Source organism: Exserohilum turcica (genome assembly GCF_000359705.1).
Source record: "Exserohilum turcica Et28A unplaced genomic scaffold SETTUscaffold_27, whole genome shotgun sequence".
Lineage (NCBI taxonomy): Eukaryota > Fungi > Ascomycota > Dothideomycetes > Pleosporales > Pleosporaceae > Exserohilum > Exserohilum turcicum.
The window spans coordinates 130,259-142,067 of NW_007360103.1; the positions used below are offsets into that span (position 1 = coordinate 130,259).

General features: G+C 47.3%; 4 protein-coding genes across 4 annotated transcripts in view; 2 read left to right on the forward strand and 2 right to left on the reverse strand.

Annotated features, from left to right (window-relative positions):
- The window catches only part of SETTUDRAFT_161876 (uncharacterized protein), a gene marked incomplete at both ends in the record, with an annotated part of 10,774 nt that extends 10,325 nt beyond the window's left edge, over positions 1-449 (reverse strand). Inside the window, one exon of the mRNA XM_008028609.1 lies at positions 121-449. Coding sequence (XP_008026800.1) covers positions 121-449 — 329 coding nt within the window. The remainder of the gene's footprint in view (positions 1-120) is intronic.
- Positions 450-4,277: 3,828 nt separating this feature from the next.
- Positions 4,278-6,853, forward strand: SETTUDRAFT_161877 (uncharacterized protein; the record flags this gene model as incomplete). The annotated part of the gene is made up of 5 exons (XM_008028610.1): positions 4,278-4,754; positions 4,784-5,461; positions 5,493-6,149; positions 6,226-6,466; positions 6,540-6,853. 5 exons carry the CDS (start codon positions 4,278-4,280, stop codon positions 6,851-6,853), a joined length of 2,367 nt encoding a protein of 788 aa, XP_008026801.1.
- Positions 6,854-8,672: 1,819 nt separating this feature from the next.
- Positions 8,673-9,784, reverse strand: SETTUDRAFT_47931 (uncharacterized protein; the record flags this gene model as incomplete). Its single annotated transcript, XM_008028594.1, has 2 exons — positions 8,673-8,869; positions 8,914-9,784. 2 exons carry the CDS (start codon positions 9,782-9,784, stop codon positions 8,841-8,843), a joined length of 900 nt encoding a protein of 299 aa, XP_008026785.1. The 3' UTR covers positions 8,673-8,840.
- Positions 9,785-10,696: 912 nt separating this feature from the next.
- SETTUDRAFT_132436 (uncharacterized protein) lies at positions 10,697-11,537 on the forward strand (the record flags this gene model as incomplete). Its single annotated transcript, XM_008028611.1, has 2 exons — positions 10,697-10,894; positions 10,946-11,537. 2 exons carry the CDS (start codon positions 10,697-10,699, stop codon positions 11,258-11,260), a joined length of 513 nt encoding a protein of 170 aa, XP_008026802.1. The 3' UTR covers positions 11,261-11,537.
- Between the last annotated feature and the right edge of the window lie 272 nt (positions 11,538-11,809).

An 11,809-nucleotide genomic window follows, 5' to 3' on the forward strand; every position in this document is an offset into this window, starting at 1 on the left:
CAAAGTCTTACATAGCCTCGAGCTCACTAGACTCTAATGGAACAATAATAATAATAATACCATATGGCTAGTCAGCTACAGGATTCATATTGTATCGACACCCATAACCATCAGCCATACCTGGAATTGTACCGAACGATAAGCGCGGTGTTTTGTTCTGCGATATGCAGCAGAAGTGGTTGCTCCCGATTGAAGTTGCAAAATGTTGAGATCAGTGTCCGCTTCTCGAGCCGACCATTTATATGAAGACATTGGCAGCGGCGAAGGTATTGACGAATCGCATACCAGGGAGGTGTCTGTTCCTGACTAGCGAGTTGACTGAGTGTAGATGTAGCCTGGATAAGTCGGACAATAATGGCATCACCAATGCTTTCAATGTTGGTTTCCTGTTTTCCAGGAAGCTGCGGTGGTAAAACAAGGTGGTTAAACACTTCCATGAACACGGACATGGCGAAATGGGGGATACTCAGAATTTAGCTGCTAGTAGAGGGTGAACTTTATGGCAAGTCATTACGAAAAGCTGGGTACTCAGCCAACATATGAGTCAAACTGTAATTACCTACAGACTTAACGCAGCTGAGTAATTGTTTCGTGTGGAGGCAGACGACCTAGTGACACATTGAGCTGTACAAATCAGATAGCGCCACGTCCTTAGATTCGGATCCACAGAAACTATACTTGTTTCCATAAGGCTAGGCCGTGCCATATAGAACTGGGTGGTTCGCGATGCGAGGTGCAGGAGTGCAGGATGCATCGAGTCTGCTGACAGTTCCGCTTTACTGGGATCTTTGCACATTCATGCAATAGCACGTATTTTATTATCCTATCATCCTCTAGTATGCTTTCCAGTGGGGCTGACAAGCTGACCCTTGCACGAAGGCGTGAACATTCAGCTTTTTGTTGTATGACACCAATTGTCAAGTTCATTATGTACGAAACGCAGAGACACAATGGAAGCTAAAAGGCTATGCTGACTACATAATATTCGTTGTTGATACTTCATAAGGACAAGAAAGAATGATAACGTCCTTGAAGACAATACTCAGGTATATATGGACAACAGCGAAATAAAACGCCCGGACCCCTTCGAGTTGAACCTATGCTGACATTCAATCCTACTAGCTTAGTTTGATTGCGCCAAGCAACAATTGAGATGCGATGTCTCTGCCATATTTCCGAGTTTATCAATGATTATTCAACAAAGGCGACATGCGCCTAATCTCAGTCCTGCAGCTCTCGTAACACCAATGTGGCTGGTTGCTCGATAGCGTTATGCCATTCCAGTCCTGCTACCATATGTGTTTTCCAGTCTTCGCATGAGCTCTCTCGGCTTCAGACCAGTCATATGATTATTTGTAGAAGGTCTGAGGGGAGAAGGAAAAAAATGCATTATTAAGTGGCAGTGATGTTCTTCAGCTTTCACTGCAACGCCGCCTAGTACAGCCGTACCCGTAGAGTACCCGTAGATGCAGCCAGTTATCAGGCTCGCTTCTCGGCCTAGCATCTCAGCTTACATATGCTCCTCCTTTCCGCTCTTCTATCTTTTCAGGTCTTTTCATCCTGCAATCTGAATAAGCAATTTTGCTCTCTAATACGACTACAGCGAGTCGGGTGCAGAGCGATCCGGCAAGGAGTAACGTGAAACCCGAGTGCATTGAGATCCTTCCCTTAGCCCGCACATGCTGCAAGCCCCGCATTTTGCCTCACGACTCTCGCGTGTCACTTTTCGAACTAAATTACAGCCTGCATTTCTAGATCGTGATGAGATAAGGATCTTGTATCTCGCGCAGCAGGACGGCCTGGGTTTGCTTGCCACAGCAGACGTTGGAAGAAAACAACAAGATAATAAAGCAAAATCACCTATACTTTCACACCAGCATTGAAAATTTTGGCTTATTATAAACTAGCACGACAACATACGGAGGCTAAGTAATGTAACAGCGAGCAAAAGAGTGATATACAAGTACTCTTGGCGCGCTGTATTCAAATATCATAGCGTGTTCTAGCCTCTACGGATCCACGGGTAGGGAGATGAAGCATCGTTGACAGCAGAGCTTGTGTAAAAGGGCAGAATATATGGTATTTATCTTCCGCTATATTCCCTGTTCCGTCCTTTTCTCTTTCCTAAGCCTTGTAGTAGAGAATCAGTGCGCGCTATGTATGTTGCAACAAAAACCACGTACTAAGCTGACGTAAGATGATGCTGCCCTGTTCGCTTGCTTTGCATGCGAGAAGCAATTGAAGTTATCAAACACCTGTTTGTATCGAAAAAGGTTGATATCACTGCTGGTTCCACCAGTAAAGTCGAGAAACAAGCTTTATAGTTTGTCCATTTAAACTGCTAAATGTTCTCCCTGGTAATGGCGTTGTACTAACCACATGTTAGCTGGCTTCGCTGCCATGAGTGACTCTAATAATTGTTCGGGATGTTATGGCTCGATTGTATCGTGATCTACCGATGCGGGCTAGCTTGCCATGCGCAATGGCTACTACCCCACCAATACTGACCAATCGTAGAAGTATACATTTAATTGCCACTGCAAGAGAGTCTCAGCCTTCCACAAAGAAGTCCTTCGTGCGATAAGTATGTACGTAACGATTTTGCGTTACGTGTTGTGTGGCAATACACGACGCTAAACAGCTTTCTGCGTGTAGACTGGGTTTTTGTGGGCCTTCCCGCCGTCTTATCTGGTAAAGAAGGTGCTTTTTTCAAGTATGATATGAAGGCATCGTTGTGCGTGCATGATGGTGGGCTGTTACTGCGCCTACATTAGCGCCTCCACGTCATGCATGTATGCGCTAGGACTGTTGCGAAGACTTCCTCTGCATGACAAGGCACATGTGATGCTCTCTAACCTAGCATACAAGAAACACTTCGGTTCTGTTGTAGGTTAGTATTTACAGAGAGTTTCTCACGGTTCTATACGCCTGGTTACATAGCCGTATAGTCAATGAGTCTCGACCACTAGCGATGAAAATGATCTATAACGACAACCCAACCCGCATTTCAATTCAGAGTACAGAGGCCCTGTCATGTTCTATTCGACAATAGCTCGCTGCTTTCTTCATTCCGTCTTGCTGCAACTTAATTTCCACATCCTTACACTCCTCGCTCCCTAGCTAAATGCAATCTTCACCGGTCAGACCACGGTTGAATCGCTCTTATCTAAAGCTGCAGACCGCATCATTTGGGCAACTCGCCAATTCAATGCCCAAGGCTGCAGTAACTACATATCAGGAGCTGCTTCATAAAAAGAAAAGAAAATCAAAGAAAAATGATAAGCGCTTCAGCTTCCCCCACGTATTCAGGCTCTAGCGCAAGTTACGGCCACTCATAGCCCGCATTTGCTGCTTACATACTTACATAAACGGAAGGCTGATCTTGGTATCTGGTAATCGTCTTGGTAGCGTGATATCAAGATGGCAAGATTTACACTTTCATTTTCCTGGCGTGTCAAACAATTAATGTCTCTTTCACCATCAAATTCTATGGGAGGCAGCTATGGAGTTAATATAAGACGCCTGTGTGCATACACCTCGAGAGGATGACCTGATGAGAATCAGGCTCTTCACTACGTGAAAGGTAAAATTGCATGACTTTTGTGGATATATATCATCAAGCACCTAGCAATATCTATGCAAACACAGAGGTTGGGAAAGGATTGGCGCAAAAGCTAGAAGGTGGTGTCAAGTGTTTACGGTGCTGGTTGTATGGCTTTACCGGATAGCCGTGGGCAGATGCCGGAGTTGGCTTGCGATTCGTGGGAGAGCTATTGAATGCCCGATTCATAGGTTGAATCGAAAGATCCGCCGATTCTAGTGGCTCAGATGCATGTGCGGAATGCAGATAAGCTCATATCTGGTGTGTCACCAGCTGTCTCGATGGCTGAGCTGCATAGCCTAGCACAGAAAAGATGTCCGTAAAGCAAACAAAAGATGGAAACTAGCGTTCAGCTTGCAGCTCCCTTACCAGACTAATACACATCGACCAAACATGCAGAACGTCGGCCATAGGCTGGGGGACAGCAGACCTGACCATGGCGGTGAAGGCTAATCTATGCTCTTGTGGAGACACGAGAGGCGGGGGCTCTGCTCCAACTCTGTGCTAAGAAGGTGGGTCTAATGGCTGTCAGCTTCCTATAATTTCGACCTTCGAGGTTCAATAGTTTTCTATGTTGGATTGTGCCCTAAGACCAAATCTTCTAGTTACCATTTCCTCAATTCACCCAGCATATACATAGAGTGCGCATCGAACGAGATCTTCATCCACATTCACAATGGTTATCAGGGAATTCGACACCCGTGTCGTGCATGAACTCTGCTCAAAAGATCAACTAGACTTGCTGGACTCTGTAGATCTTCTACGCTCTCAGGGAATCGACCATTATGTCTCTCTACCACAGATCATCGTTTGCGGGGACCAGTCTTCCGGTAAAAGCTCTGTTCTGGAAGCTATCTCCGGTGTCTCTTTTCCGGTCAAGAGCAACTTATGCACACGTTTTCCAACCGAATTAGTCTTACGAAAGACGTTGAAAATAGGCGTCAGCGTCTCCATCGTTCCAGATCGCTCGCGTAGCAGAGTGGAGCGTGAATCTCTTAGCAGTTTCCATGAGACGCTCGACAGCTTCACTGCACTCCCAGCATTGATCGAGAATGCCAAATCGGCCATGGCCATTGGTAGTCTGGGTCGAGCTTTTTCGAAGGATCTCTTACGGGTTGAAGTGTCGGGTCCTGACCGACCGCATCTTACGATCGTAGACTTGCCGGGCCTTTCCATTCAGAGACAAAGCAGCAATCTGCAGCTGATATCGAACTCGTACAAGATGTTGTCAAGTCGTACATGAAAGAGCCCAGGAGCATTATCCTTACGGTTGTATCTGCAAAGAACGATTACGCCAACCAGATTGTGCTAAAACTCGCCCGAACTGCCGACAAAACCGGAACCCGCACGCTTGGTGTGATCACCAAGCCTGACACTCTGGTTCCAGGATCTGACAGCGAAGCCATGTACATCTCGCTCGCTAAGAACCCTGACGTGGAGTTTCGTCTTGGATGGCATTGTCTCAGGAACATGGATTCGGAAACTGGATCTGGGGCACGTTCAAATCGTGACGAGGAGGAAAGTAAGTTCTTTTCTCAAGGCATATGGCCCACGCTGCCCGAATCCATCCTTGGCATCGTGCCGTTGAGAGAGCGACTGAGCAAAGTACTTCTTGTCCAGATCGCAGCGGAACTCCCCAGTCTTGTGGAAGAGATCGAACTCAAATCTGCTGCTTGTCGCACTGGACTCGGAAAGCTAGGCCAGCCTCGGGCTAGTATCGAAGAACAACGCCAATATCTAATCACTCTCAGCCAAGCATGCCAAGCCCTCACTAAAGCTGCCGTCGACGGAACCTACAACGATGACTTCTTTGGCGACGCGAAGACTGACGCTGGCTACCAGAAACGCATTCGTGCCGTCGTACAGAACCTCAATCAGTCTTTTTCCAGAGACAATGACGCGCGAGGGACATCACTTTGTCGTCACAGACTCTTCTGATGCAAGTCTTCTACAAGTTGGTAGACCGAAGGAAAATATCCTTAGCCGGTCCGGGTTCCTCAAGCGTATCGAGTCCCTCATGAACCGTACCCGCGGCCGCGAATTCCCCGGCACCTTCAACCCCATGGTAGTATCGGACCTCTTCTTCGAGCAGTCATCACCCTGGGAAGAACTTGCTAGAGCTCACATCGTCCAAATTATGAGTGCGGTGAGGATCTTCCTCAAACACCTCACCTCCTACGTTTCAGACACTTCTACATGTGGTGCACTATTTCAAACCCTAGTTGAACCAGCTCTCGAGAGGATTTCGAAAAATGTGAAAAGCAAGGCAGCAGACCTACTTGCTTCACATCAGCGCGGACATCCCATCACCTACAATCACTACTTCACAGAGACGGTACAACAAGTTCGAAAGGAAAGAACTACATCAGAACTCACACGCATCATCAAAGACGTCTTCGGCGTTAGCTCACTTCACCCATCTGGGCAGTCTCGATACATAGAGATGGACTACCGGCCGTTGCTCAATGCACTCGTATCGCATACAAACCCTGATTTGAATCAGTATGCGTGCTCTGAAGCGCTGGACTGCATGCAGGCGTACTACAAAGTAAGTAGTTATCCACAGAATCTCATTGAGTCCCCTCTCGTAAAGCTGTATGCTAACATATTTCCTTTACCATCAGGTCGCCCTTAAACGCTTCGTGGACGACATTGCTGTTGAAGCTGTAGAAAAAGATATCATCGCTAAGCTCAGCGATATCGTTTCGCCGATCAGAGTTGCCTCTCTTGCCTCTGATGTGGTGACAGATATCGCAGGCGAGTCCAAGGAGAGCCGAGCAAAGCGCAGCCAGTTGGAAACACAACTGGGCGTACTAGTTCAGGGGTTAGAGACATGTAAAAGATTCATGGTGGAAACGCTACAATGTAAGCATCAAACCATGTTGTCAGCAGATGTTATATGTAGAGTAAGTATAAACTAAAATGTGGCCGTGTATAGATACACCGAATACACCGACCCTCCGACATAGGTCTAGATATTCTTTGTCAGAACTTCCTTTGAACCTTCTTCGCACAGAACCTCACGGAAATGTCACCAACGATGGACCAGGAGAAGCTGGGATATCTCATGAAAAAGCTCATGTTGAGCGGACCTTGCCAACAGAAAACGAAGCAGTATCAGAACGAGAATCTGAGTCTCCCGAGGATGAGGATTTCGCTCGGCCTATGAGTGAGTCGACGTCTGACTCATGGGCTTCTTCGTCAGGGAAAGTTTTGTATGGGAAGAAGAATAAGAAAAAAGGAAAGAAATAGACGTATGACTCTGAATGATCTTTTCTCTATACAGAAGATGAGCCTGAGAACGAATATTGGTTATGCAGCTGCTGTTCCGATACCGTAACCGATCCAATCTGCCATGGCGTCTGCTCATAGTAACGTTTTCATTTTGGATTTCATATGTGGCGAGTCACACTTGTTCTCTTGAATAATGGATCTTTCTGGCAAAGGGGAGTTTACTGTTTATTTGTAACGAAGTAGCATGGTCTCTTTCGTATCTTACCTGACTATTCGCTCTACAATTCACACATTCATTTTGGCAAGCCAGCCCCTTGGTTCAAAAAGATTTTCCATCCAGCTATAAATTCTTTGAGTGAGAGTTGCAAAACCCTAGGTGTATTCTCTCACACTTCTTGCATACGGCCCGAAGGGTTACTATTGTCTAAATCGAAAGACACCACGTGCTATAGTCAGCACGACCCTAGTGGTGTCATCGATAACGGCAGGGTGTTTCGCGCTCTAACTCTTTTAGATGGTATGCGAGGTTCCATGAGCCTCAGTGATGAGACAAAACATGTTAACTACTTATTATTAGCGCGTTCAATGAGTGTGATATCCATAAAGTATGTTATTTAATATATAGCGAAGCATTCAGCTGTTCTTGCTACAAACTGGAATGCAAAACGCACTTCAGATTTCATCTGCGTCCGAATGCTGTGTTATCATTCAATGGGTCGATGCATTAAAAGGGCTTTGTCCTTTCATATATTTTGCAGGGTATTTACTTGCTCACTGATACCGCCAATCCAGCTTTTGATTGTGTTGTTCACATGACCCCCTTGCCTGAGTATTAGGAGTCACTAGATTTGTGGCTTTAGGTACTATCATGCATGCTGCGGGGCTGTAGACCAATCGAAAGATGCCATGAGGTGTGCCAATGCATAGTTGTCAGGGAAAATTGAATCATTGTTGTTGCGCTAAGCCGTGTTCGATTATTTGCGAACATGAGATGTCGCAATACACGCTTTACGTTAGTGTCGCGCGTTCTTGTTGTGACGATCATGTAGAGTCGTATGCGTTCGTCAAACCCTCCCAACTGCATATAGTTAGACACGTAACAGAGTCAGCTGGCTTGTTACACCGCACAACATGCATATGGCTATATATGGACACGACCTGCGAAACCCTCAACTGACGTGATGCTGGGTGGAGCGGTGCGACCCAAGTAGCGTTGACTGCCATCGACTTGTACGCTTACCACGCTGATCTTGGCCTCCACTGCTGTGTCAGCACGCAAAGTCCTTTCGCGAAAGGCTGACGTGATTTGTCCCCAACCGAAGTACCGAAAATGGCAGGCTTTGTGCTTTGCAATGCAACTTTACCGCAACCTCAAGTGTGATTTTCATTTTCAAAGCCAGAAATGTAACCAACATACTTCAAAGCATCCTCCATCTAAATGTTGTGAGTTTCAATAGCCATAGGAATGAGGTAGATGAAGTTGAAGTCGACGATTTTCTCAAAAATATCACTAACATTAACGTGCAACCAAACCACAATATAGGCTTGTTTTAGGCTATAAACACACAGAAAGGATTTTCGATGCTTTCAAATAATTTGTATGTCAAAATGTTTAATTGCGCTCTTGACAGCGTTGAGTTGTGCGGATGTAAAGCATTTCGGTACTTCGGTTGGGGACAAATCTCAAAAACTTGGGGACAAATCTCAGCAGCCACCACTTTATCAGTAATACACCTTTTTGCACCTTCGACAGGAGAATGGTATTTCTAGCTAGTGACACCGCAACAGCTGGATGTGTAAAGTATCCGTTACTTGCTTCTCCAGCTTGTTGTTCCGAGCCTCAAAAATCCATCTATCTAACTAGGTAGCAAATTGTAGCGGAGTAGTAGGAAGATGTGGAATCCTGGAGCGATATCTTGTGAGTACGTCTTCTTTCGGCCCGTCCAGATTGGTTCCATCGATTTGGCCATCTAGAAGGTCTGCACGATACTCTGCGAGAATCGTCTCATATGGGACTCGCGCGCGACGATAGCCCTGAAACAGTCAGCAGAACTGAAGCTAGCATTACTGAAGCATACCCACATCTTTCATCAATGCCCATAGCTCGTCTGAACAACGACTCTCTTCGTTCGCCCATTGATAAGTCAATGTAACGCCGACTTCAGAGAATTTACCGATTGGTCCGTGTCGGGCACAGTTTCTGAGATTTGATAATCCGAATCCAGAAATCTCACGGCCAGCTAAGAGATTTGCCGCGACTACAAACGTTGCGTTATACAAGTATTCTGAAAGTACTCGCTGTAGGAGCTTCTCTTCATCGTTAATGTAATAGAAATGCATTGGGTGAAATGAATAAATGCGGAAGCATCTGTGTCCGTTGCCGAGTGGTACGATGTCGTAGTCTCCACTTTTGCTGATTGAAGATGACCACTGATCCGAAAGCTGCCCATCAGGTACTGTATCTCGGCATTGACATACAACAATGACCTTAGGACGTAAAATTGCGATTACCGCTTCAAACCCCTGGTAGGCTCTCTGATTGTTTTGTTCCCGGGTCTCTCCATCTTCACAGCGCTGGATTTTGGCGCTGCGAAAGGGCCTTCGATCTAGTAAGATTGTGTTCTCGACATTGCGCTGACCTGCGAAGGCCATTTCCAATGTTTCGTCTACGAGTCGAAGCGTCGGTGAAGCAGCCTTCATTACATCATAGCAATATGATTCGGCTTTGTCGGTAGGCTCCAGAAGAACCACGACAAGGTCGCCATATCCAGTCGCCAGGTTTTTCGCATTCTCGCGTGCAAAAGGGCTCGCTCCAAGTTCCAATCCCGTCCTGTCAAGCTCTTGAAGATGAGCTGTGGTCATTTCGCTACCCTTGACGCCAAGAGCATTTTGAAGGAGAGCAGGTCGAATGTCCTCTAGGAGAGTCCAATCGAAGCAAGTAGTAGTCATTGTTGCTGATGCTGAATTGGTGATCGGTAAGGGTATGTGTGTTGAGGACAAGTATTATGGCCATGGACTGATGTCACAAGTAACAAGAGAGAATCTCTCTTTGACGGATGGCCGCATGAAAGGACACCATTGGGCGCCACGTCAGAAGGTAATGATCCTCGCGGTGCGATGATCACGTGACTGGCATCACGCCAAGATCGTGGCTCAGTGATGCCTGCTTACTAGCAAGCAGTCGCGCCAATGCGGCACAGCTCGTATCGTGCGCTAAGCCGACAGATCCTTCAAAATGCTTACGGTCAGGATCGAGTCCCATCGCGATTAGTCTCGCCTGCGGCGCGGGACGGTCGCACCAGCCTCGCGGCATGGTTTCGGCCGCTTCAGTACACAATCGCTGCTGTTCTTGTAGCCATCGCAGATATGAAACAGTTCGCAGCCATATTCTATCCTTGAGCGGATGATCATCGCGGTGGCTATGATGCCAACCGTGAACACCTCGTCGCTCGTCAAGTCAGCCAAATTTCCAAACCTTCTACTCTACTGACATTGGCTAAAATGATTGCCAACGGCGCGAGTAGTTCGACTTTGCGAATGGAGGCAAAGTCACATTTCAAACAGTTGGGGAGACGGCGCGACATGATGCAAAGTACCCGCTCTTCTCACAAGGCCAATAGATGGTACTAGTTCAACCAAGCTCCGAAATCGCCCTTCTATCGGAATCGAGTGATGACAGGACAGCGGATGCTCGAGAGGCGCATCCCGCAGCGATACTGTGTTACAGGAATGTTGGTGTGCCATCGGATTCTACCAATATTAAAGTAATTAGTTATTAGGGTTAGGCCTCCATGTAACAGCGCACGCCTCCCCTCCGCTACCAGTCACACTTCTATCAATCCCCATAAACCGCCATTTTCAATGTCGAGAACACCGCTCCTGCCCTCCTACGACTCCGCGACGCAGCGTGCGCCCTACGAGAGGGAGGAAGCCTTGGCACATCTCGGAGCAGAATTCCGAAGCCGAACAACCCTAGATGTGCTCTGCATGATAGTATTCCCAGGGACTGCTATCACAGCTACCGTGTGGGCGACTCGTAGCGGGACAGCCGCGCCTAAGGTAAGCTAAATAACCAGCTTGCACTGGCGCATAGATCTAATATCCATATAGGTACCGCTTGACACAGTCCCTACACTCCCCTACTTCGCCTCTCTTTTCCTTGTTCTCTCATTCAGCCTCTGGGCTGGTTATCTGATATCAATCGCATATGACGCGGCCCGTGTTCCGCGTTTGCTGCGCCAGATCGTGGTTGGGGTGTCTAGTGGAGGGAAGCTAGCGCTAGCGGTAGTGCACGGGCTTATTTGGGTGGGGTATAGGCAGTTCTTTGCGGAGTGGCGACAGCCAAATTGGGTTATTGTGTTTCTGGCGGTGCAGTCTTGGTGGGATGTCTTGCTTTTTGTGGTTTGTTGGTATTTGTTAAGTTAGGGGCTACAGGAGGTTAGGTATTGTCGGCCCGTATGTGATGGGCTGAGCCTTTGTAGCATGGGATCTCGGTGCGCAACCACAGAATCCGGGTGCGGAGGCCTACACCTGGATTCTGCCCATCTGAGAGGCGATCAGACGAAGCGCACGGGGCAACGCTCAGATCACCTGAAAGAGCTATTTCTCCGGAGCCGCACCTAGATACAAGCCCCCAGCTAAGCAGTAGATAGATCTCTATCGAATACAATCCTGTTTACCAGCGTACGTATGTACCACTGGTGGGAGAAGGAAGTTACAGCCACTCCAAGATGGCTCACGCGTGAGTGGATTATCCTCCCGGCGTGCGTGTGCGCTGACAGATCAGCGCTGACGCTAACTACTTATGCCTTGTCTACTGCATAAGCAGCACACACACACCAACTTTTAAGCAGAAATCTTTCATCAAAACTCGTCAATTTTCTATCAGATATAGGGGTAACACGTCGCGAGAAACCGATTTACGCCACCTCTAATGTGTGCAGCCCTCTCGTTGAGGTGCTAGAGGGGGTATTG